Consider the following 26,416-nt stretch of genomic DNA (forward strand, 5'->3'; position numbering starts at 1 on the left):
CTGGAACCGCGCGACCGCTACGGTCGCAGGTTCGAATCCTGCCTCGGGCATGGTTGTGTGTGATGTCCTTAGGTTAGTTAGGTTTAAGTACTTCTAAGTTCTAGGGGACTGATGACCTCAGAAGTTAAGTCCCATAGTGCTCAGAGCCATTTGAACCATTTGTCTAAAAAATTAAACAATGCTAATATTTTTCAAGATACATCGATATTTTGAGGAAAGGTGAACTCGATAATTATGTAGATGTTCTTAGCGGACAGCCCTACAGTAACTGTTTTAGACTTATTTTCTTTGCATACCATGCTATTAAACAGTTTTTACGGTTTTATTAATTGTGAGCATTAAAAAATGACTTAGAAGACATTGCAGGAACCCTGGCAGCACCAAAACAACAGGAAGGCAGCTCCATAAGCAGGAAATTGTAGGGGAAATTATGTATTTCCACTTTCCCTTTATGCAATATAAGCCGTCGATACGGTTCCTCTTGATAACCGAACACTTCGTCTACCTTCTTTACAGAAGCACCCACAATAGGTGCACCAGCAATTTGGCCACGCTCGAATTCACTTAGCTCCGACATAATGCACTCACAACTACACAAACACTGACACTTGTAACGTATTGAGGACATTGCACGGGTGTCGTTCAATGTCAAATGCAACAGCAGAACTTGCGGGGCTGGCTAGCATCTGCATTTACTTTCAAGCATGCATTTCTCGTGTTTTTTCCGTATTTTTGTCCAATCCTTGTATGTCCCTTGACTCTGCAATATTATCTGCCAGATCCTGCTTAAAAACTCAAGCGACCAGTACACTTTTGCCAGCCACGGGGGACACGAAGATGTGGATCATATAAGTTTTCTCAAAATCTTGTCATATGTAGACACGAATGTACGTGCTGGACACGTATATTTAAGAACATAAAATAATACGTGGATCTCATAAGTCATTACGAATGTTGCTCTATTCCGTTGTTATTGCACTATACAATCACTTGTAGTTAAAATCACTTCCTGGGCGGAAGAAGGAGAGCAAAATTAGCTTCCTCTTGAAACTTGGTTTTATATCTGCTACACTCTTCATATTAATGAATCAGCAGTTAAAGAGCGCCTCAATGGCACAATCAAGCATCTCCAGAGAGGAAGGCGGATCTGCGAAGTGTAATGAAGCTCTCTTCTCCCTATATTCATCCCCCCGCCCCAGTGCTATTGTCAAATCAGAATAGCTTGTTAGTGATTCACTTTATCTCCGATGATGACCTAGACGCAAAGAATCAATCCAATAGTCTGTCAGCTAATAAAACTGAGACCAAGGGAATGCATCGATCCCTAAAATTTTACACGACCTAATTCTTTTAACTGGCAAAAGTGTTCCTCACAACACTAGCTGAAAGCACCTCGCTAACCTGACTTCAGCGTCATTTTGGAATCTTAAGACGAGTTCTGCAAAAGTTACTACTTTGGAGGGCTATGTGATTTTCTTTACTTAAACTAGTTCGTTTTAGGTAAAACACACGAGAGTTTGTCGCAGGCAAAAGGACGAAGATGTAAGTGCCCTTTAGAAATATTTATTTGTAATGTGGACAGGAAATCTTCCTTGAAGCTTCTCCTGTATTTGTTTTGATTGTTTTAGTTTCTCTACGAAGCCGGCCTTACTATTTCAGAAACGTACCATTCACGGTACTTCATCGTTTCAGCTTGTAGTAAGTGAAACAGACAGTGACTATAGATCAGTTTTTCGTAGAATATTACTAAACAAACAATCATTCGAAGTTCGTAACATTCTCGTGATTAACGTACAGGTTTTTGGACAAAAATGTAAGCGAGAAATGCATGCTTGGACATAAATGCAGACGCTAGCAGAGCATTAAAGTTGCGCTGTTGTATTTGGCCACGAACAGCACATGTGCAATGTCCTCAGTAATTTGCAACTGTCAGCCGTTGTCACAAAAATGTTCTGTGTAGTTGTGAGTGCATTATGTCGGAGCTAAGTGAAATCGAACGTGAGCGAACTGTTGATGCTCGTATGGTCCCCGACTGGGACTCGAACCCGGGATCTCCTGCTTACATGGCAGACGCTCTATCCATCTCTCTCTTTCTTTTTTATCTCATTTTGTTCATAAGGGATCGTTGTATTTATCCGGGGCGGGTGTCCTGTGACACTTGTTCAAGTTTAGCGTTGATCCATTAACACAGTTTTTTTTTTATTTTTTATTACAGAGGGCAGCTAACCCTCTGACCGGACACGCTGAGCTACCGTACCGGCTGACGGCTGCAGGTCATTAATGGTGTCTGTTCTTTCGGATATGTCCGAAAGAACAGACACCATATCCATATAAGTATATAGTTCTGGCAATACCGGCCATGACCTTCTTCAGTGCGGATTCACACATATTCCCCGAACTCTTACGGGACTTGGTAACAATGTCTTCCACGAGTAATGAGTGTGTTGGGGTGGGACACTACGAATGTAGTGTGTGGACATACCAGATGAGAATGTGGGTCTCGCAGGAGGCGTACGCGAGTCGTACTATCCTCTGTGCCCTCGGTGGCTCAGATGCATAGAGCGTCTGCCATGTAAGCAGGAGATCCCTGGTTCGAGTCCCGGTCGAGGCACACATTTTCACCTGTCCCCGTTGATATATATCAACGTCCGTCAGCAGCTGAAGGTATTAAATTAGTTCTAATTTCGTTCTAGACGGCTGCAAGTCATCAACGGTCTAAGTACATCGAGTCCGACGGTCGTTGAAGAGGACTGTGTCGAAAAATATGCGAACGACAGGTGTGAAAGTCACTGCAGAGCTGGATGTCGCAGTCGCGAACCCTGTCACTACCAAAAGAACAGGAAAGTAGTCCATAAGCAGGGAACTGCAGGTCGAGCTAGAATTCCAAGCTACTCATTAATGATGCACATGCCCGTAACAGCAAAACTTGGCACCAATGCCTTAAAGCCTGGGCTATGGAGCAATGGAGGAAAGCCATTTACTCGATTGAGTTTTGTCCCCAGCGTTTCCAACTTCTGGCCGAGTTTACGTCCTGAGAGTGAAACATGACAGAAGTTTGATGATCATCTGGGTAGTCATATGGTGGTATTCCAGAGGTTCCATGGTTGTTCTGCAAGGTCGCATTACTGTCAGAGACTGTGTGACCAGTTTCGCTGATGAAGTCAGTCCCATGGTACAATGTTTGTTTACCAATGGTGGTGCTGTGTTCCAAGACGACAGGGCGCCTGTTCACACAGCTCGCATCATCCAGGATTGATTTTGTGAGCAGAGGATGAAGTGTCACATTTTCTCTGTCCACCACAGGCGCCAGATTACAATATTATTGAGCCTTTTTGGTCTACTTTGGAGAGACGGGTGCGTGATCGCTATTCACCTCCATCATCGTTATCTGAACTTGTCTCTATTTTGCTGGAAGAATGGTATAAGATTCCCTTAAAAGCCATACAGGACATGTATTTATCAATTCGACGACGACTGGAAATTGTTTTCAATGCCAACGGCTTTCCAACACCGTATTAGGGATGGTGATGTCTCGTGGGTTTGGCGTTTTATTATTTTCGTCCACATCTGTACATTCGAAGAAATGTCACATAATATATCAAGCAGGATAAAATATGAAACAATGGAAACAGAGGACTTGGCTGCTAGTAGAGTAAATTCAGATAATATACGTTACTATTTTCTTTAATCGAAACGGTCAAGGGTCCAGTCCTTGAACGAAACAACAAGATCTTTTAAAAAAAACGATTCGCTGGCTACTATTTTCTGCGATATCTGGACAAAATATTGTTTACGCTGAATTTTCAAAGTTATTCATGTTTTTATTCGAGCTGTATTTAAATTTACACAGTTCGCAAACAGCTAGCGAGTAATATATCATAAAGTAACATCCCAAGTCATAATTCTACAAATTTCAATTAAGATGAAAGCAACACAGAAATTTAACTAGCTGTTTTTACTCACGTTGTGTGAGAATCGTCTCAGAAGATTCGTCGTGTGGAATACATTGGTAGTGGAAAATTGTTACACTGAGGTATTTCCAAGTTATAGTTAAGAAGCACCACTACTAGTTTACATATAAATTGAAGCAGTCTTTTGTGATATGGCTCTCTATATACACTTTCTCTTTGGCTTTCTTCAGGCTTTCAATGCCGTTTGAAGCTGTGGGTCTGCTACTCATCCTAATCGCCACGCTGTTCGCCGTGATGGGACACTGCAGCTGTGACCACAAGATGCTCATCGCATGTGGACTCTACATCCTCGGAGGTATGTAACAATTTAATATGTCGCCAAAGAAGCCCATGTTCCTTGTTCTGGTCGTCCGATTGCAATTTATAGTCGGTATAGGCACAGGAACGATTTATGAACTAGGCTCATAGGTAAGTATCATTGTTAATTATAGGGAGCAGTCAAATCAACACGAGACGGATGGATATGAAGTAAGTAAACCGTCCATTATTCCAAAAGTAATCGCCATAATTGTTAACACATTCATCGCACTGTGAGACAAGACGGCCAGTGTCTTCATGGAAAAATGTTTCTGGTTGCTTACGGAACCATGGAAATGTGAAAAATTGTGGTAAGTTCCCATGGGACTAAACTGCTGAGGTCATCGGTCCCTAGGCTTGCATACTACTTAATCTGACTTAAACTAACTTACGCTAAAGACAACACGCAAACCCATGCCCGAGGGAGGACTCGAACCTCCGACGCGATGAACCGCTCAAACCAGGACCGTCGCAATGCACCTTAGGCCGCGCGCCTACCCCGCGCACGGAATCATGATAGCACCCAGGTGTGCACCTCTTCGTCCAAAGCAAATTGATACCCATTGAAATCTTTCCTCAGAGCTCTAAAAATACGGAAATGGCATGAGATCAGGACTGTATACACGATGTGTAAGAGCTTTCCTGAGAAACTTGTGCAGCGTAGTCGAAACAACCTTGGCAAAATGTGGATCCGCCCACGGTACAGAAGTTTCGCTGGGAAGCCCTTACACATCCTCCATACAATCCCGATCTCTCCCCGTGCGATTTCCATATTTTTCCAGCTCTGAAGAAAGACATTCGTGGTCGTCGATTTGTTTCTGGCGAAGAAAAAAAAAAATTGTAAATTTGTGGTAAGATCTTATGGGACCAAACTGCTTAGGTCATCGGTCCCTAAGCTTACACACTACTTGATCTACCTTAAATTAACTTACTCTATGGACAACACACACACACACACATGCCCGAGTGAGGACTCGAACCTCCGACGGAGGGAACCGCGCAGACCGTGAGAAGACGCCCCGGACAGCGCGGCTTCGGCCGCTCTGGATTAGCCGAGCGGTCCAAGGCGCTGCAGTCATAGACTGTGCGGCTGGTCCCGGCGGTGGTTCGAGTCCTCCCTCGGGCATGGGTGTGTGTGTTTGTCCTTAGGATAATTTAGATTAAGTAGTGTGTAAGCTTAGCGACTGATGACCTTAGCAGTTAAGTCCTATAGGATTTCACAAACATTTGAACATTTTTGAACACCGCGCGGCTTCTGGGGAAGTAGTGCACGCCTTGGCACCACAAACATTTTCCCATGAAAGCACCCACCGTCTTGTCTCACAGTGGGATAAATGTGTTAACAGTTAGGCGAACACTTTTGAAATAATAAACACTGTACTTACGGTTTTTGTTTCTTTTTTTTTTACATCTGTTTCGTTTTCATTTCACTGCCCCTTACAATTCACTTCATTCCTCCACTTACGAACAAGCTGTAGTCCTTTTCACGTGTGTTATAAAAGTAGTTTAGGGAGTTTTGGAGTCGACATTATATTCTAAAGTTAAAATGTGAATTTTAGACTATTAGTCTCAGAGGTTTCGTAGGTAATGGTCCCACTTTTGGAGATAACCAGTTCAGAAAACTGACCCCTTTCGATTACTTTCATTCTTGCTCTTACTCTGTTCGTCTATTAGACGGAAACTACCCTGCTAGCCATAAAAATTGTAATGCAATGAAGACGACATACAAATTATTAGCATTTCACCTCAACTGTACAATGTGCGTAGGAATAACGCCATCTGCGTCGTGTGTAAAAAGAATTACACAACGGGTTTCTCATCATAAATACCATTTGAATGTTGTTTGTTTGTGATAAGATCGTATTATGCCTCGTGTAAGGAGGAGATACGTTTAGCAGCACGTGTCGGAGTTCGACGGAGGTAGCAACGAGGTCTATCGAAACTGCAGCGTATCATTCCACGATACTGCTGCTCGCGGTGCTAGGGGTCACACGACTGTCATGTGAGTATGATGAAATGGATTATTACAGGAGGGACGTACTCAAAGCCATGCAGGATCGCAGTGGCCTTGTGCAACTAGCTCCCGAGAGGACAGACGTATTATTCGCTCGGCTATTCAGGATCTCACAAACATGTCCTGTACTTTGGATCAGGAAATGGACTTGTTTGCACAAGACAGGCATCCATTCTGATATACCGAGAGAGGTGGCGTAGTTGATAGCGCACTGTACCCGCGTTCGGAAGGACAACCATTCAAATCCCAGCCCAGCCGTCGAGATTTTGCTTTTTGCGTAATTTCCCGAAATCGCTTAAGGCAAATTCCGGGGAATAGTTACATTGAAAGAGGCGGCTGACATCCTTTCCATTCCTTCACTAATCCGAGCTTGCGATCCGTCTCTAATGATCTCATTGTCGACTGGGTGTTAAATACAGGTCTCCTTCCGATGAGGATAATATAACGACGTCACGAAGGACATACCCATGTGTGGAGGTTCCGTGGAAAACGAACGTTGACACATTTCCTTCGTCACCGTCGTACGGGTCCAGCACCAGGCGTGATGGTATGAGTACACTAAGCCTCTAGTTCGCTTAGATCATGCCTGGCCAAGATTTGCGCTCGCACTCTGCGATTGCAGCCGAGTGTGCTCGGCACTCCTGCTTCGCCTACCACTGCGCTATTCCGATCAGGTGTGTAAGTAAGACGGGTATATGTGAAGGCTGCACGCGCCAGAAGCTTTTCAAGACGTCTTTGCAAACATAGTGGAACTATTTATAAGAGGCGATTATTGCAGCGTACTTTTACAAGCAGGATTTTGTCACGTATTTTTATTTTCAACTTTTTATTTTTTGGCTAAAGAAATAACTTTTATTACTTGATTAAATAAGTACATTATATAGGGCTAGTACAGTGAGCTGAACTCACTGATGTTGCTCTTGGCGTAACATTTTATAAAAGTCTTATAAATTCCTGGATTGGACAAACAGATCGTTGAGTTGGTCGCTACACTGTACGACTATCAGATCAAGTTGGAAGTAATGAAGTTCATTAGCAGCTAAAAGCGAGAACGGTCTGACAAATAAATCAAAATCGGTCTTCAGTCGTGCAATGTCTTGGCATCTCTTTGAGCATTCATGATGAAATCTTTCAATTCCTGAAACGTAGTCACTCATGTATGGTCCACAAATGACTGCCTTGAGTTACGGGAAATGTTCCACATCACGAACTTGAAGCTGATTTTTCCATAGGATTACTTTTTTATTTGACAGCATCAATCTTGTCTGCAATGTCTGTTACCAAATGATTCTCCATGAGTACGAATAACTGATGATGTCGACCATAAGGGATTTTGTCACCACTCTACTTTCTCTTCACCCAGTTTTTTTCTAATGGCCGTCTTCAGTTCAGCCAACATTTACTGTCGTTCGTCAGAAGACAAGTTGCATCATATCGCCTTTGTGGCTGGTGTTGTAATGATGTTGCAAGAAGTGTTTCTCAAGCTCATAATGGTATATTAAGTACTTTGCATGGCCTTTAAACTATGCAGAAAGTAAGGCAATTCCCATTCGGAGCTTAACGATGTGGCTTCTCTACTTTATCTTTCTTAGACAAGGGCGTAGACACCGTAGTATTGCAAATGCAGAAGGTTAATTTCATTTAACGCAAGTAGTACTGTTAGCGAACTGCTTGGCAAGTGACAAGGCGAGTGATTTGCTTTAGTCGCTTCTGGCTGCAACCTTCATTTCCCTGTTCCTCCTAATACCTGAGCTCCTCTCTCCGCTGTTCTCGGAGCACTAAGCAGCAGTGCAGACGGAGTCTCTCGCTCGCGGAGCGTTGCTTGACCAGGTCTGATTAACCAGTAATTTGGACAGCGGCGTTACATTTCCTGTGTGTAAAGGCCGATGGCTGTGCGTTATCTTCTACATCTCAGTGATATTATCTTTCAACAAGACCACACAATATTGCACGTTGCATGTGCTGTCCTCATCTACCTCAATAGAGAGGGTGTTCGACTGTTTCCCTGGACAGCACCTGATCCAAATCTCTCATCCGTTGAAAACATTTGGATATGGGTTGCCATGAGACTGCCGCGCAACCACTGGCAATCGTCTGATTGAAGAATTCTGGTATAGAGTTGAAGCAGCACGGAATGAGGCGCACGCATCTGTCACTGAAGCTCAGTTTGACGCGATCCAAGGCCAGATGGCTGCACAGTGCACTAAATTTCGAACCTCGTGTACTGCCAAATCACATACAAGTTTTATCGTGTATTCTTTCCACTATACTATATAGGATGTCCCAAGAGGAAAGATCAATCTTCGGTGATGTGACAGGAACCATCATTCGATCCAAGAAAGTCAAGTATACAAGAAACAATCGTCTAGTAAACATGCGGTCTCAAATGCATACCTAAAGATCGATGAGCACTTGTTCAGTAGAAAAGATGTGTTTCACGGTAGCGAAGGTGAACAAGTGCTCACAGCTCTTAAGGAATTCAATTTAGAGCCCATATTCACTGGACATTTTGTTCTTTTCTGGTCCATACAACCACCTCTCAAAATATGGAAAGCGAAGAGATTCCAAAAGAAGAAATTTATTTCACAGTATCAAAGATGAAGAGGCCAATGAGGTGCCGCGGTAGGTAACACACTAGACTCTCATTTGGGAGGATGACTGTTCAAACGCGCGTCCGGCCACCCTGATTTAGGTTTATAGTGGTTTCCCAAAATCGCTCCAGGTGAATTCCAGGACGGCTTCATCCTTGAATCAATTCGAGCTTCAGCTCCGTCTCTAATAACCTCTATGTCGACTGGACGTTAAACACTAATCTTCCTTCCTTTTCTTTTTTCGAAGATGAAGTACTGCTCATAGCTCTTACCCAAGCACCACCTACAGCAGTTCTACGTATTATCAATATTTCGTCAACTATTTTCATTAAGGGGAGTAAGACTTCAAACGGACCGTCTTGGAGCAGGAGAGACACCACAGGACATTTTATTTTCCACTGTCTATACTTTTACGAATAAATTCATAAAACTTTGTCAGCATGACCAGGAAGGATTAAGGAATCACAATCATAGCAATGTAAGTTCAAAAAAATAACAAAATATTTTTTTTTACAGGTGGAAGTTCATCATTTTTTCACTTCTGTTGGCTGCGTTTGTTGCTATAGGTACACTTTTCTTCATAAGTAAGAGAGATTCTTTGATAAATTTTGTACAGCGTACAAACCATACTTACAGGTGTATTAAACCCTAGAAATTATTTAATTTATGAAACAATTAATTTGCTGTTACATTTTAAACTTCATGTTTAGAAAAAACTCAAATTTTGTAGTTAATTATCTCAATTTTTACCGCAGTTTTTATTAGATTTGGAAAATTCTCGAGTTTCATACACCTGCACGTATGGTTTGTATGCTGTACAAAATTCCGCGAAGAATCTCCCTCACTTATGAAGAAAAGTGTACCTATTGCAACAAATGCAGCCAATGGTAAGTGAAATACAAATGTAAAAAAATAAATTATTTTCTTATATTTTTGAACTTCCACCACTATAAGTGTAAATCCTGAATCCTTTCTGGTCATTCTAACAAAGTTTTATGAATTTATTTTTAAAAGTATAGACAGTGGAAATTAAAAATTCCTGTGGTGTCTCTCCTACTCCAAGTCGTCCCGTTTGACGTCCTAACACCCTTAAAAAGGAATCGTATGTTTTGTGGAAACAGTTTCACGTTACTTACACTGCTCATATTAATAATTTTTCGCCGGGCTCTGTGGCCGAGCGGTTCTAGGCGCTTCAGTCCGGAACCACACTGCTGCTACGGTCGCAGGTTCGAATCCTGCGTCGGACATGGATGTGTGTGGTGTCCTTAGGTTAGTTAGGTTTAAGTAGTTCTAAGACTAGGGGACTGATGACCTACATGTTAAGTAACATAGTGCTTAGAGCCATTTGAACCATTTGAACTAATTTTTCGTTTTTATTTCTGCTTTTATACCATTTAAAATAACCAGTTTATATATAAACTACAAGAGCTATACGGAAAGTAAGACCCGATCGCTCACGAAATGGAAGCTACAGTGAAAATCAGAAATGTTGTATTTACAACAGTTGGCTACAACTTCCAGCTGCTTCTCTACTTTTCTACATAGTCACCGCTCCGACTGAGGCAATTGTCCTAGCATTGTACCGACTTCCCACTACCCTTATCATAGAAGACAGCCGCCTGTGCTTTCTGGCAATTCTCTACGCTGATATGCAGCTTTTTTTCTGTGTTAAAATGTTGTCTTCATAGCCAGTAGTTCATGTGGCCAGAGATGAAAATCAGACGGAGCCAAGTCCGGGCTGTATGGTGGTTTATCAAACATTTCCCATCGAAATGTATGATTATATGATAGCAGAACAAACACTGGTAGCAGATACTTCTGTAAAATATGTGGGAGTATGTGCACGGAACGATTTTAAGTAGAATGATCATATAAAATTAATTGTTGGTAAGGCGGGTGCGAGGTTGAGATTCATTGGGAGGGCCCTTAGAAAATGTAGTCCATCAACAAAGGAGGTGGCTTACAAAACAATCGTTCGACCTATACTTGAGTATTGCTCATCAGTGTGGGATCCATACCAGGTCAGGTTGACAGAGGAGATAGAGAGGATCCAAAGAAGAGCGGCGCATTTCGTCACAGGGTTATTTAGTAAGCGTGATAGCATTACGGAGCTGTTTAGCAAATTCAAGTGGCAGTCTCTGCAAGAGAGGCGCTCTGCGTTGTGGTGTAGTTTACTGTCCAGGTTTCGAGAGAGTGCATTTCTGAATGAGGTATCGAATATATTGCTTTCCCCTACTTATACCTCCCGAGGAGGTCATGAATATAAAATTACAGAGATTCGAGCGCGTACAGAGGCTTTCCAGCAGTTGTTCTTCCCGCGAACCATACGCGACTGGAACAGGAAAGGGAGGTAATGACAGTAGCACGTAAAGTGCCCTCCGCCACACACCGTTGGGTGACTTGCGGAGTATAAATGTAGATGTAGATGCAGAAAACGCTGCAGGAGCGTTCACATTGCCCCTGCAGAGTGCGGTAGGGAATTGTCACAAAGAAGGAAATGCACGGCAGTTACGTTGTGTGGGATGCATGAAATCAGGCGAAATCTCTCATAGGCACTAACACTTAATGGGAGACGCTATTTTCTAGGCATTTGTATGTGCTCACTGTGATCTCAGACATGAAAAGGGCGACTTGATGCGATCGACAGGCATACTGGAGGCACTATCCAACCCATCTATGCAAAGATAATAGTATTTTCACTGTGGTTTCCATTTCGCGACCGATCGGACCTAACTTTCTAAATAACTCCCGTAAAATTTAATCAAATAATTTCTCTTTAATGTACAGGACACACTAGCAGGTCACGTATTATTTGATTTATTTTGACTGGTTTCCATCGTCAGACACCGGCATTCCCCCTACTTTATGTTGACGACTACCGAGTGGTGCTTTTTTTTTATTTTACACTGCTGGCCATTAAAATTGCTACACCACGAAGATGACGTGCTATAGACGCGAAATTTGACCTACAGGCAGAAGATGCTGTGATATGCAAATGATTAGCTTTTCAGAGCATTCACACAAGGTTGGCGCTGGGGGCGACACCTACAACGTGCTGACATGAGGAAAGTTTCCAACCGATTTCTCATACACAAACAGCAGTTGACCGGCGTTGCCTGGGGAAACGTTGTTGTGATGCCTCGTGTAAGGAGGAGAAATGCGTACCATCGCGTTTCCGACTTTGATAAAGGTCGGATTGTAGCCTATCGCGATTGCGATTTATCGTATCGCGACATTGCTGCTCGCGTTGGTCGAGATCCAATGACTGTTAGCACAATATGGAATCGGTGGTTTCAGGAGGGTAATACGGAACGCCGTGCTGGATCCCAACAGCCTCGTGTCACTAGCAATCGAGATGACAGGCATCTTATCCGCATGGCTGTAACGGATCGTGCAGCCACGTCTCGATCCCTGAGTCAACAGATGAGGACGTTTGCAAGATAACAACCATCTGCACGAACAGTTCGACGACATTTGCAGCAGCATGGACTATCAGCTCGGAGACCATGGTTGCGGTTACCCTAGACGCTGCATCACAGACAGGAGCGCCTGCGATGGTGTACTCAGCGACGAACCTGGGTGCACGAATGGCAAAACGTCATTTTTTCGGATGAATCCAGGTTCTGTTTACAGCATCACGATGGTCGCATCCGTGTTTGGTGACATCGCGGTGAACGCACATTGGAAGCGTGTATTCGTCATCGCCATACTGGTGTATCACCCAGCGTGATGGTATGGGGTGCCATTGGTTACACGTCTCGGTCACCTCTTGTTCGCACTGACAGCACTTTGAACAATGGACGTTACATTTCAGATGTGTTACGACCCGTGGCTCTACCCTTCATTCGATCCCTGCGAAACTCTATATTTCAACAGGATAATGCACGACCGCATGTTGCAGGTCCTGTATGGGCTTTTCTGGATACAGAAAATGTTCGACTGCTGCCCTGGCCAGCACATTCTCCAGATCTCTCACCAATTGAAAATGTCTGGTCAATGGTGGCCGAGCAACTGGCTCGTCACATACGCTAGTCACTACTCTTTATGAACCGTGGTATCGTGTTGAAGCTGCAGGGGCAGCTGTACCTGTATACGCCATCCAAGTTCTGTTTGACTCAATTCCCAGGCGTATGAAGGCCGTTATTACGGCCAGAGGTGGTTATTCTGGGTACTGATGTCTTAGGAATATGCACCCAAATTGCGTGAAAATGTAATCACATGTCAGTTCTAGTATAATATATTTGTCCAATGAATACCCGTTTATCATCTGCATTTCTTCTTGGTGTAGTAATTTTAATGGATAGTAGTGTATTTGGTTTCAGGCAGAACCCATTTCACCAGGTACAAAGAGGTGCTTTTGACTTGTAACATATTGCCACTAGCTCAGCGAATATCTTAAGATGTTCGCGTGTGGCTAACAAAACCAACAAAGTAAACCAAATAATACGCGACCTGTGGTGCGTTCTGTACTTTAATTACTGTCCCCCCCGCGGGTGATGTCTGCGTTTACTAATTCTCGTTGTTCCCTAAGCCCGCAGACAAGCACTGCCTAATCGTCTCCCTGATTTGATCCATTATAATTGGTTTTTGAAAGCCTGCGACTGTAGATACAATCTTCTGCCACCAGTCACGATTTTTTCTTTATTTTACTATTCGCACGACGCGTTTCGAGAAATAATTCCCATTTTCAAGTGCGTTTTTTGGTGTGTATTAAGCCATTTCTTTTGATGTTGTCAGTGTGTGTGAGTCTGCTTCATTTTGTTGACTTTTACTGTAATACATAAGAAACACGCGATTTTTAGTTGGGTATCAATTTTTTTTTAGGTTAGTGGCTAAAGTTTGAGAACAATTTGTGCTTACAGTTTTCTAATGGTCCATTTGTATAGAGTCTCACACACACTTAACATCACACACAACTTGTTGTACACTTTACACATCGAAAATATCTTATATAAACAAAACAGTTACAAAGATCTTCTTACAGGTAGTCCACAGTTTAAATTTTGGCTGTGCTCTTAGGCGTGGTGCTTTTGGATTCATACATGTAACGTATTTCTTTTCAGTTTCTGTCAACAGGAAATGTGTGTTCTTTAATTGTACCTGTAAGAAGATCTTTGTAACTGTTTTGTTTATATAAGATATTTTCGATGTGTAAAGTGTACAACTAGTTGTGTGTGATGTTAAGTGTGTGTGAGACTCTATAGAAATGGACCATTAGAAAACTGTAAGTACAAATTCTTCTAAATTTTAACCACTAACCTCACAAAAAGAGTTGATCATCATCGTCATCATTTAAGACTGATTATGCCTTTCAGCGTTCAGTCTGGAGCATAGTCCCCCTTATAAAATTCCTCCATGATCCCCTATTCAGTGCTAATATTGGTGCCTCTTCTGATGTTAAGCCTATTACTTCAAAATCATTCTTAACCGAATCCAGGTACCTTCCCCTTGGTCTGCCCCGACTCCTCCTACCCTCTACTGCTGAACCCATGAGTCTCTTGGGTAACCTTGCTTCTCCCATGCGTGTAACATGACCCCACCATCTAAGCCTGTTCGCCCTGACTGGTACATCTATAGAGTTCATTCCCAGTTTTTCTTTGATTTCCTCATTGTGGACACCCTCCTGCCATTGTTCCCATCTACTAGTACCTGCAATCATCCTAGCTACTTTAATATCCGTAACCTCAACCTTATTGATAAGGTAACCTGAATCCACCCAACTTTCGCTCCCATACAACAAAGTTGGTCGAAAGATTGAACGGTGCACAGATAACTTGGTCTTGGTACTGACTTCCTTCTTACAGAAGAGAGTAGATCGTAGCTGAGCACTCACTGCATTAGCTTTGCTACTCCTCGCTTCAGTTCTTTCACTATGTTGCAATGCTGTGAGAATATGCATCCTAAGTACTTAAAACCGTCCACCTGTTCTAACTTTGTTCGTCCTATTTTTCACTCAATCCGTTTATATCTCTTTCCCACTGACATTACTTTCGTTTTGGAGATGCTAATCTTCATACCATAGTCCTTAAATTTCTGATCTAGCTCTGAAATATTACTTTGCAAACTTTCAATCGAATCTGCCATCACAACTAAGTCATCCGCATATGCAAGACTGCTTATTTTGTGTTCACATATCTTAATCTCACCCAGCCAGTCTATTGTTTTCAACATATGATCCATAAATAATATGACCAACAGTGGAGACAGGTTGCAGCCTTGTCTCACCCCTGAAACTTCTCTGAACCATGAACTCAATTTACCGTCAACTCTAACTGCTGCCTGACTATCTATGTAAAGACCTTTAATTGCTTGCAAAAGTTTGCCTCCTATTCCATAATCTCGTAGAACAGACAATAACTTCCTCCTAGGAACCCGGTCATATGCCTTTTCTAGATCTATAAAGCATAGATACAATTCCCCGTTCCACTCATCAGAGCAAAAAGAATTGATACCCAACTAAAAATCGCGTGTTTCTTATGTATTACAGTAAAAGTCAACAAAATGAAGCAGAATCCCACACACTGACAACATCAAAAGAAATGGCTTAATACACACCAAAAAACGCACTTGAAAATGGGAATTATTTCTCGAAAAGCGTCGTGCGAATAGTAAAATAAAGAAAAAATCGTGACTGGTAGCAGAAGATTTATTTATTTATAAACAAACCTAATCGTCTCCCGTTGTAAGAGAGACTTTTCCTTGGAAAGAGGAAACGGGACACAATTTGTCGGTGTTCAGGTCTGTCGCTGGGCGGGGGCTTGGTGGTGTTCGCGTCGGTGCTGAGCGACGCCTACCTGGAGCGCCCCCGCGGCACCCAGCAGGCGGCGCTGTTCGACTACCGCTACGGCTGGTCGTTCTTCGTGGCGTGCGCCTCCTTCCTGATGTCGGAGCTGGCGGCGCTGCTGTCGGTGACGGCCTACCTGCGCCGCTTCCCGTCCGTCGAGGAGATGGTGAGCGCCGCGGTGCCCGGCGCCGAGCGGTTGGTGCGCAACCTGTGGACGAGCCCGCGCGGCCTGTACGCCAAGCGGCCGCTGCTGCTGCCCGCCGCCGCCTCCGGGGCCGGCGCCGCCGCCGCGCCCGACGTCTGCTCCTCCAACCCCGCCAAGGAGGCGGCGGGAAGCCCGCAGCCGCGCCGCGACGCCGACGCCGCCGACGGCGACGCCGAGCGGCCGCTGGCCTCGCGCGCCCCGCCCGTCGCGCAGCCAGACGCCGCCGTCGTCGCGGACGCCGTCGCCGATTACGAGCTGGCGTCGGCCGCCGTCACCGTGCCGATCAAACTGATGGGCCCCCAGCAGAAGGCGCCGGAGCGCCTCGAAGACACCGCCGCGGCGGGCGCGCAGCCCTCGGCGACGGCGACGCCGACGCCCACTCCGTTCCTGTTCGCGGAGCAGCTGCAGCAACAGTTCGGAGGACAGTCGTTCCGCCCCGGCCGCTACGAGACGCTGCGGCCGCCCGCCAAGAAGAAGGCGGTGAACGTGAGCACGTTCAGCTCTCTGGAGCAGTACGACACGCCGCGCGGCTGGGGCGCCGCCGGAGCCGACCTGTGGCGCGCGCCGCCGCTGCAGCAGCCGCAGGAGCGCGCCTAGCCTCTGCTCGAGGCCGAGACGAGGCTATAGTCTCGGAACGCCCAGCTCTCCAGCGCTCCTCGTCTTCCTATAAACGTACTGAGTGAAAATCGTCCTTACTGACTGTGCTAGAGTAGCACACGTCCTCCGTCTCGTTCGTAGATGGCAGCAGTGTGCTCCTAGCTCCTTCGCTGCCATTGTGTGATCGTTCGACTAAACTGGACCAGCCGACGCTTCTAGGCCTACGTTCAGGTTCACAGTGGTTCATTCAAACCAGACTGTTTTCGAAGCGTATTCCCTAAATATCCAGTTCCAAGAACATAATGAAATTATTGATGTGATAATCATTATTAGATCAAACAACTCAAACAAATAGTGTTACATTTATGAAAGCACTTAGTCGTTCATAACTAAGAATGGGCCGAAAAGCTCTTTTCGACACATTTAACTATAGCATTTTTTTGACTCATACGATGTCAATGTGTTTAGAAAGGTGAATAAAAAGTCGGAGATGGGCAGCCGCGCGGGATTAGCCGAGCGGTCTCAGGCGCTGCAGTCGTGGACTGTGCGGCTGATCCCGGCGGAGGTTCGAGTCCTCCCTCGGGCATGGGTGCCTGTGTTTGTCCTTAGGATAATTTAGGTTAAGTAGTGTGTAAGCTTAGGGACTGATGATCTTAGCAGTTAAGTCCCATAAGATTTCACACACATTTGAACATTTTTTTGGAGATGGGCACTGCTGGATAGAGAAGCAGGCAGTACAGAACATCACTGAACCTCGACATGTGTTGTTCTGGCCTTCAGTGCGAACACTATTTTGATGCAGCTCTCCATGTTACTATACCCTGACCTCTTCATCTCCGAATAACTTCTGCAAACTACATCTTTCTGAATCTGCTTGCTGTATTCATGTCTTGATCTTCCTCTACGATTTTTAGCTCCCACGTTTCCCCCCAATACTGAATTTGTGATCCCCTGATGTCTCAAAATGTGCCCTGTCAAATAATCCTTTCATTTGATCAAGTTGTGGCACAAATTTCTTGCCTCTGTTCAGAACTTCTTCATTAGTTACGTTATCGACCCATCTAATTTTCAGCATTCTTCTGTAGCACCCCATTTCGGAAGCTCTATTATCTTTTTATTTAAACTGTTTATCGTCCGTGTTTCACTTCCATACATGGCTACACTTCAGACAAATACCCAGAGAAAAGACTTCCTAAAACTTAAATCTATAATCGACGTTAGCAAATTTCTCTTCCTCAGAAATGCTTTTCTTGCAGTTGCCAGTCTACATTTTATATCCTCTACTTCGTCCATCATCAGTTGTTTTGCTGCCCAGATGGCAAAAATCATCTACTACGTTAAGTGTCTCCTTTCCTAATGTGGGCCCCTCAGCATCACTTGAGTTAATTCGACTACATTCCATTATCCTTGTTTTGCTTTTGTCGATGTTCATCTTATATTGTCCTTCCAAGACACTGTCCATTCCGTTCAATTGTTCTTCCTTTGCTGTCTCTGACGGAATTACTATTTCATTGGTAGCCTCAAAAGTTTTATTTCTTTTCCCTGAACTTTAACTCCTACTCGAAATTTTTCTTTGATTTCCTTTACTACTTGTTCAGTGTACATATTGAATAACATCGGGGATAGGCTACAATCCCGTCTCACTCTATTTTCAATCACTGCCTCGCTTTCATGCCGCTCGACTCTTACAACTGCCGTCTCATCTCTGTACAAGCTATAAATAGCCTTTACTCTCTGTATTTTACCCCTGCTACCTTCAGAATTTCATTTTACAAATGCTGTAACTGTAGGTTTGCCTTTCCTTAAACTCTGTTCTAAGATAAGTCGTAGGGCCAGTATTTACTCGCTTGCTCATATATTTCTCTGGAACCCAAATTGATAAATTGATCTTCCCCGAGGTCTGCTTCTACCAGTTTCCCCATTCTTCTGTAAAGGATTCATGTTAGTATTTTGCAACCAAGACTTATTAAACTGGTTGTTCGGTCATTTTCAAACCTTTCAGCAAATGATTTCCTTGGAATTGGAATTAATACATTCTTCTTGAGGTCTGAGGGTATTTCGCCTGTCTCATACATCTCACACACGCGGTGGAAGAGTTTTGTCACGGCCGGCTTTCGTAAGGATATCAGCAGTTCTGACAGAATATCGTTTAATCCTGGGGCTTTGTTTCGACTTAGATTTTTCAGAGCTTTGACAGACCCTCCTCCTCATCTTCATCTATGTCCACTTCTTTCTATAGTATTGCTTTTAAGTTCATCTCCCTTGTATAGAGAGTCCATATACTTCTACTACCTATTAGCTTTCCCATCTGAGCTCTTGATATTAATATAGCTGCTCATCTTTTCCCCAAAGGCCTGTTTAATTTTCGCGAAGGCAGTATCTATTTTTAACGTAGTGAAATATTCTTCTAAATCCTTACAGTTGTCCTCTAACCATTCCTGCTTAGAAATTTTGCACTTCCTGTCAGTCTCATCTTTTAAACGTTTGTATTCCATTTCGCCTACTTCTTTTGCTGCATTTTTAAATTTTCACCTTTCGTCAATTATATTCAGTATCTCTTGTGTTATCCAAGTATTTCCATTAGTCTTTGTCTTTTTACCTATTTCATCCTCTGCTACCTTCACTATTTATATGTCTTAAAGCTACCCAATCGTCTTCTACTGGTTTCCTTTCCTCTGTTCTAATCAACCATTGTCTACAGCTCCCTCTGAAGCTCTCAGCAACCTCTGGTTCTTTCAACTTATCCAGGTCCCATCTCCTTAATTTCGTATCTTTTTCCAATTTCTTCAGGTTTTCTCTACAGTTCACAACCAATAAATTGTGGTCGGAGTCCACGTCTGGCCCTGTAAATATCTTACAATTTAAAATCTGGTTGCTAAATCTAGCTGTTTTATAATCAGTTTGAAACTTCCGGCATCTCCAGATTTCTTCCACGTATACAGTCTTCTTTTATTATTCTCAAACCAAGTGTCAGCGGTGATTAAATTATGTTCTGTGCAAAATTCTACCAGGCGGATTCCTCTACTTTTTTCCTTCTCTTCCTTTTTCTACTGTCGAATTCCAGTCCCCCATCACTATTAAATTTTCGTCTCCTTCAACAACCTCAATAATTTCTTTTATCTCACCTACACTTCTTCAATCTCTTCACCACCTGCGGAGCTACTTGACATGTAAACTTGCGCTACTGTGGTAGGCGCGGGCTTCGTGTTTATCTTGGCTACGAAAATGCGTTCACTATGCTGTTCATAGCACCTTACCCGCATTTCCCCGCTCCTGCATTATACTATCTGACTTTGTATTTGTAACCCCGTATTCTTCTGGGCAGAAGTCGTGTTCCTCCTGCCACCGAACTTTACTAATCCCCATTATGTTTAGTTCCAGTCTGTCCATTTGCCTGTTTAAACTTTCTAACCTAGCTGCCCGGTTAAAGGATCTAACATTCCACGCTCAGATACGTAGAATGTCGGTTTTTCTTTCTCTTGATGACGACATCCTCCTAAGTAGTCCCCGCCCAGAGATCCGAATGTGGAACTATTTCACCTCCGGAATATTTTACCCAGGAGGTTACCATCATCATTTAAACATACAGCAGAACTGCATGTCCACGGGAAAAATTACGGCTGTAGTTTCCACTTGCTTTCATTTCTTTGCAGTACCTGCACAGATCAGTCAATCATCTAGACTACTGTCCCTGCAACTACTGGAAAGGCCGCTACCCTTCTTCACAAGCCACACGTATGTCTGGCCTCTCAACAGATACTCCTCCGAAATTGCTGCACCTACGGTACGACAATTTGTATCGCTGAGGCACGCAAGCCACCCCATCGTCGGAAAGTCCATGGGGGAGGGGGGAGGGGGGGTGAAGGCAACCTCGACATAGTCACCCAAAATTTATTCAGGTAAGCATCCATAATCTGGCTTTCCTGTGAAACTGTAGTGTTACAATGAGAGTGGTCAAGAGTGTACCCAGGACCCGAGAATCTGAGCTGCAAGGAGGGGAGGGGGGTGGCAACTCACATTGGTGAGTGGCAAAATACTTTTGAGATTTCACAACAAATAGTTCTGGGTGCACTTGCTACTATCTTTCTCCACTACTTGCTCCACCTTTCTTCAAACTGATACTGAATTACGATAGAAATTTCAGACATTTAGCTGCAGTGGGCCACTCAGTGAACTTAATGCGACACATGAAAATTTCTGCCATCCCAGGAGTGTAACCCGGATTTCCCGCTTTATGCGAGTGGTTGCCTTAACCGCCTCAGCTATCCGAGCACGTCTCTCGTCCGATCCAGATCTCCACGTGCCACACGCTACAGTATTTCACTCGCCCGCAGCTTATCTGTATTTCCGCAAGAATTCGGATACTGGTGTGCATCTCCGCTGAAATATCGAAACATCGTCTGGCATATATATTATATGTGAATGATGTCTGTTGCTTCGGACATGCATGTTCGAAAAAACAGACACCAATTACAGAGAAAGTATACGCCAGACGGCGTTGCAATATTTCAGTGCAGCTACATGTGCAGATGCTTGGCCGAAAGAACACACACCATTCATATATAATACGTACACCAAACGGCGTTGCGGTGTTTCAGTGCACATGCACACGAGTATCTGAAGCCTTGCAGGAAGACAGCTGGGCTGCGAACAAGTGGAGTAATGGATAGGGGGCGCTATTCTGTAGCGTGTGATAACGGAGAACGCGCTCGGGTAGCCGATGTGGTTAAGGCGATCTCTCGTGTAAAGCGGTAAATACGGGTTGCACTCCCGATCAGACACAAATTTTCATCCGCGACCCTAGAGTTCGCTCAGTGCCCCACTGCAGCTAAATGTCTGAAATTTCTTTCGTAATTGAGATCAATTTGAAGAAAGAGCAGCATGTAGTGGAAAACGATAGTAGCAAATGCACCCAGAACTATTTGTTGTGAAATATCAAAACTACTTTGGCATTCACTAATACGAGTTGCCACCCCCCCCCCCCCCCTCCTTCCAACTCAGATTCCTAGGTCCAGGGTACACTCTTGTCTAATCTCATTATAACTCTACATCTTCACATGAACACCATATCACGGCTAGTTAACCGAAGAAATTTTAGGTGACTATGTCGTGATTCAGTGATGTTCTCTACTGTCTACTACTCTATTCAGCAGAGCCCATCTCCGATTTTTTATTCACGCTGCTAAACATATGGATATCGTACGGACCAAAACAATGTTATAGCTAAATGTATTCAACAGAGTATTTCAGCATATTTTAGCTATGTACGACCAAGTGCTTTCATAAATGTAACACTATTTGTTTAAAATTTTACGTGTCTGTTTGATCTGCCAGTAATTATTACATCAATAACTTCGTTATATTCTTGAAACCGATAAAGCCCATCAGGAAAGGCTTCTTTATGAGACCTATTACCTTCATTCTTACTAATGCTAGACTGTAAATGAGCATTCCTTGTCTAAAGAATCAAACTTTCACTCTACTTAGGAGTGTACTTAGTTGTGAAACTTCCTAACAGTTTTAGCACTGTGTACCAGATTGGACATTGAACCCAGCTTTTTGTTAGCATTGCCTGCGAAAGGTGCGGGTTTGAGCCTTGAATCCATATGTGATCTTAATCTTCTTGGAAGTTTCGAATTTCTTGTGTTCTACTGAACTAGGACATCTTTGCACATAGTGCTGTAATCTCAAATGGTCCATGTTTGATTTGTATGAGTTTCATGATTGGAAAAAATGTCTGGTCATGAGCTTACTTTCAATGAGATCAAAAATTGATAGTAGAGGCACGGTTATGGCTTTGACTAAAATGACAAGAAGTTTCTAATAAATGGGTCCACGTACTCGGGTAACAGAATTTCTTTTTTTTTTTTTTTGCAACTTTATTGACTTTATCTGATGAACCTTAAACCTAATGTGGTTCTTGCACTGTAATTCTAATTAAGTATAAATCATAAACCTTGCCACAGTACCCTCAAGACAATCTACTCTGAAAAATAAAATTGCTCAACATAACGTACATAAGTACTTCCTACCAGTTATCACCATTCAGTGATTACCATGAAAGTGACTCAGTTAAAGTGCTTTCATTCTTTATCTGATTCATCACGCACCTGATATTACAAAAAAATTCAGGCAGTTTCGTAACCAACCATTCAAAAGTACAGTTTATTAAAATTTAAACATCGTAGTTCCGAGTTGTATGTGACAGTTATGGCACATATATTTTTTGTCACATACCATAATGGAAATCTCTTTACAGTTTAGACAGTGGCATGTGAAAGGATAACCGTTTGCCAAATGGAAGAGATGATGAGCATAATAAAGGTGTTGCTAACTGTAGACCAGTTACAGAATTCACCCTAGCCTAATACTTTGTACTTAAAGGGATGATTTTATAGAATGTTTGAAACTGAAAGGTTGAATTCTGTGATCTCTACTGCATATGCATAATAAAATGATACCTCTAAGTCAATAAAGGGAATAATTGAGAAGTATAATGAAGTTAAGTCATCTGTTAAACATGAAAAGTCCACAATCTACTCTTGAATGACTTACAAAATATCATTCCAAGCTCATATTCACTGATTTCATACTGGAATGATACCTTTCTTGATCTTTTACTTGTTCTGTCAATCAAATTCTTTACCATTACTACAATGGTTTCCCTAGTATCCATTGTTTTAGATAATGTATAACACTGAAATTACGTTACTAACTCATACAGTCTGCAGTCATAATATGTTTGTCATATACAAACAACATGTATCTGGCTCTCATTTTTTGATACTGTATTCTTTACAAGTTGCCACTTAGACTCATGCTCTGGTGAAACAGTTCCTCCATTAATATTTTATTGTGTGTTTAATTATTTATGAGATACCAAATTTGGATTGTAAGAAGAAGTATGTCACTGACATTTTTAAAAGTATGTGAATGAATGTTTCCACATAAAATTCGTCAGAAGAATTGATAATATTCTACATAACTGCTATGGTGCCAAAATATGTTGCAATATTGTTACAATAGTGGAAGAACATACGCTGATGAGCCAAAACATTATGACCACCTGCGAAATAGCTTGTTTGACAGTCTTTGGAACGAAATACATCACAGAATCTGCGTACTAGAGATTCGACGGTTTGTTGGTAGGCTTGTGGTGGTATATGGCGCTAGATATCTACGCACAGGTCACGTAATTCTCGTAAATAACGGACCGCTGATTTGCGTACGCGGTGATGGTGCCCGATATGGACCCAGATGGGTTCTATAGGATTTACATCAAGCGAATTTGGTGGCCGAGACATCAGCGTGAGCTCACTATAATGCTGTTTAAATTACTGTAGCATGGTTCTGACTCCTAGATACGGATAATTATACTGCTGAAAGCTGACCTCGTCGTCGGGGAAGACATCAAGCATGAAGAGATACAGGTAGTTTGCAGCTATCGGCGTGTCTTCGAGTACCACCACATGTCCCATGCAAGCCCAGGATAATGTTTCTCATAGCATAATACCGCTCCCAAGTCTACATCCTTGGCGCGCTGCAAGCTACGAGCCACCGTTCACCTTGATGACGGCGATTGTGGAGACGACCTGCGACCCAGTGTAGCAAAACTGTGATTCACTTGAACAGCCGACACCTTTCCATTGATCGACTGTCCAATTCCGATGGTCCCGTGCCCAGTGCAATCGTAATTGACGATATTGTTTGGTCAAAATGTGAACATGTAGAGGTGGACCATTGCGGAGCTCCATGATCAACAATGTACGATAAAGTGTGTGCTCCGAAACACTTGTGCGTGCACCAGCATTGTGCTCTTTCGGCAGAGATGCCACAAATCGCCATTTATCCTACATTCTGCGAAGAGTCGTGAAAGTCCAACCTATTAGCGCCTACTGGTAGTTTCACTGTCCCCCTACCTCATTCCGTAGATGCTCACGGCAGTAGCATGTGAACATTCGATCAACTTCACTGTTTCCGAGATACTAGTTCGCAGGATCAGCGTAATAATAATCTTCCTTTGTCAAAGTCGCTTATACAGTGGATTTCCACATTTGCAACCCATATCTTCGCTAGGGTGATCTAAGTCCGTGTCTGTTCCAGTTCTGTTGCCAAGTCACGTGCCTGTAGCACCACCGCGGTGAGCAGCGGTCATTATGTTTTGGCTGATCAGTGTATTTGACAAGAATGAATACCAATAATCTGCTGCATACTATCTGTTATTTCATAGCCTTTACTTTCAATTAGGTACAGTTTGCAGTCAGTTTCCAGTTTCTTCCATACATATAGACCATTCAGATTTGAAAACTATGACCTCATATGAGTTCTACTTTCCTGACATTCATAAATCATTTAGCACCTGGCCTGATCTTCTGTTTCTCGCATTTTGTATCCAGTAACATTGGACCAGTACTGATTTGCGGTAAAGGATTCTGAGTCTATGTGAAAAGCACTTCATCACACTGCATTACAGAAATAACTATAGGATTGTCTCCTTTCTTTTTTATATTACATACAGTGCTTTTGTGACCAACCTACTTCATCATATAGAAGCAATTATTTCTTATCATTATAACGTACTTGACAAAATTTCTTCATAAATGCTACTTTCAACATAATCATCAGGTGAAAGTATTTTCTATTTCAAAATTTGTTTCTTTCAGTGTTACCCTTTTGAGAATATTATATCAGGTGCTGGAGAAGAGGTCTGGAAAAAATTATTGTTTTAGATAATGAATTGGCTTATTCATTAATGTGTAGCCAATGACTTCAGACAATATAACAACATTCATTTAAATGAATAATGCTGACAACCAGGTATACTGGACTCAGCCTTTATTACACATTGTTGGATATGAATATTTATTTATTTTTTACAGAAATTATAATTTGAAAAATTCACAGTTGCGTGAATAACTATATCACACCAAGACTAGTACTTGTTATTATATCCAGCACTGTAAGTTTATTATCATGCTTGAATGTCAAATGTTATTGAAACAATATTGTTTAGCATTGGCAAATATAAGATTTTCCAAATCACTGGACATGAAAGTTGAAACTCTGATAATGACTCCATTGGATCACAAAAGATTTTCATATGGCATTTGAATAGCGTCAGTCATCCTACAATGACTCTCTGATACTTAACTATACATGAGACACCTATCAAATATATATTAGAATTTTCTAAATACTTCACTATTTCTATAAAAATGTTTGTGAATGATGTGTATGTATTTCAAATGTAGTAGTTGAATTTACTTTTATCTGTATTCTAGTCGCATTATTCAATAAGTAGACAATGTTGTACTGTGGTTTTCTATCATCTTTGCAAGTATAATCATGAAAGACTTCTTGAAACATTACTATAAAAACAAATGTCTCTAAGCTGTATATAAAAACAGCAAGTAATGGACACTTCACATTCAAAAACTGTGTTATGCAGTAAATGTGGCTTAAAGATTAAGACTATTTGTGTAAGTATTTTACAGTAACTGCTCTGGACATTTATAATCCAGAAAACTCCAGTGATGTATAAAATGAAAATGATTGGATGTTTACAATGTTTTGAAGCTTGTTGGCAAGCTGTCAGCATACAGTAGTGTTTCATAGCATGACTGAGAACTCCCCCAACGCTAGTGCTTTAAGATATTTTTAAGCTTACTATTTTCTTCCATTTGTACACACAAAATGGCTCAAGTTGACTGAAATAAAGAGGTAAAAACTTATTTGCAACTGTTATTTGATTCTAAATAAAAGTGAAGTAAACTGCAGGTACAAGTTAAGCTCTGCACGAATTCACACTGAAAATGACATACTGTAGTAAACTAAAAGCATATGCCAGATCCACATAATATCTACTTGATTATTCTGTAATTCACAATTAAATTCCAGGCAGAGGGTTCACTGAACCAGCTTTGAGGTATTTCTCTACCGTTCCACACATGAACGGAG

At 42.5% G+C, this 26,416-nt stretch overlaps 1 protein-coding gene across 1 annotated transcript in view; it reads left to right on the forward strand.

The window, feature by feature from the left end:
* Positions 1-22,737, forward strand: part of LOC124556318 (voltage-dependent calcium channel gamma-7 subunit-like) — a 198,566-nt gene extending 175,829 nt beyond the window's left edge. Inside the window, exons 4-7 of the mRNA XM_047130290.1 lie at positions 4,142-4,266; positions 15,612-15,919; positions 16,265-16,374; positions 22,719-22,737. Of these exons, the coding sequence (XP_046986246.1) occupies positions 4,142-4,266; positions 15,612-15,919; positions 16,265-16,374; positions 22,719-22,737 (562 nt within the window). The remainder of the gene's footprint in view (positions 1-4,141; positions 4,267-15,611; positions 15,920-16,264; positions 16,375-22,718) is intronic.
* The last annotated feature ends 3,679 nt before the right edge of the window (positions 22,738-26,416 follow it).

This window comes from Schistocerca americana, chromosome X, assembly GCF_021461395.2.
Source record: "Schistocerca americana isolate TAMUIC-IGC-003095 chromosome X, iqSchAmer2.1, whole genome shotgun sequence".
NCBI lineage: Eukaryota > Metazoa > Arthropoda > Insecta > Orthoptera > Acrididae > Schistocerca > Schistocerca americana.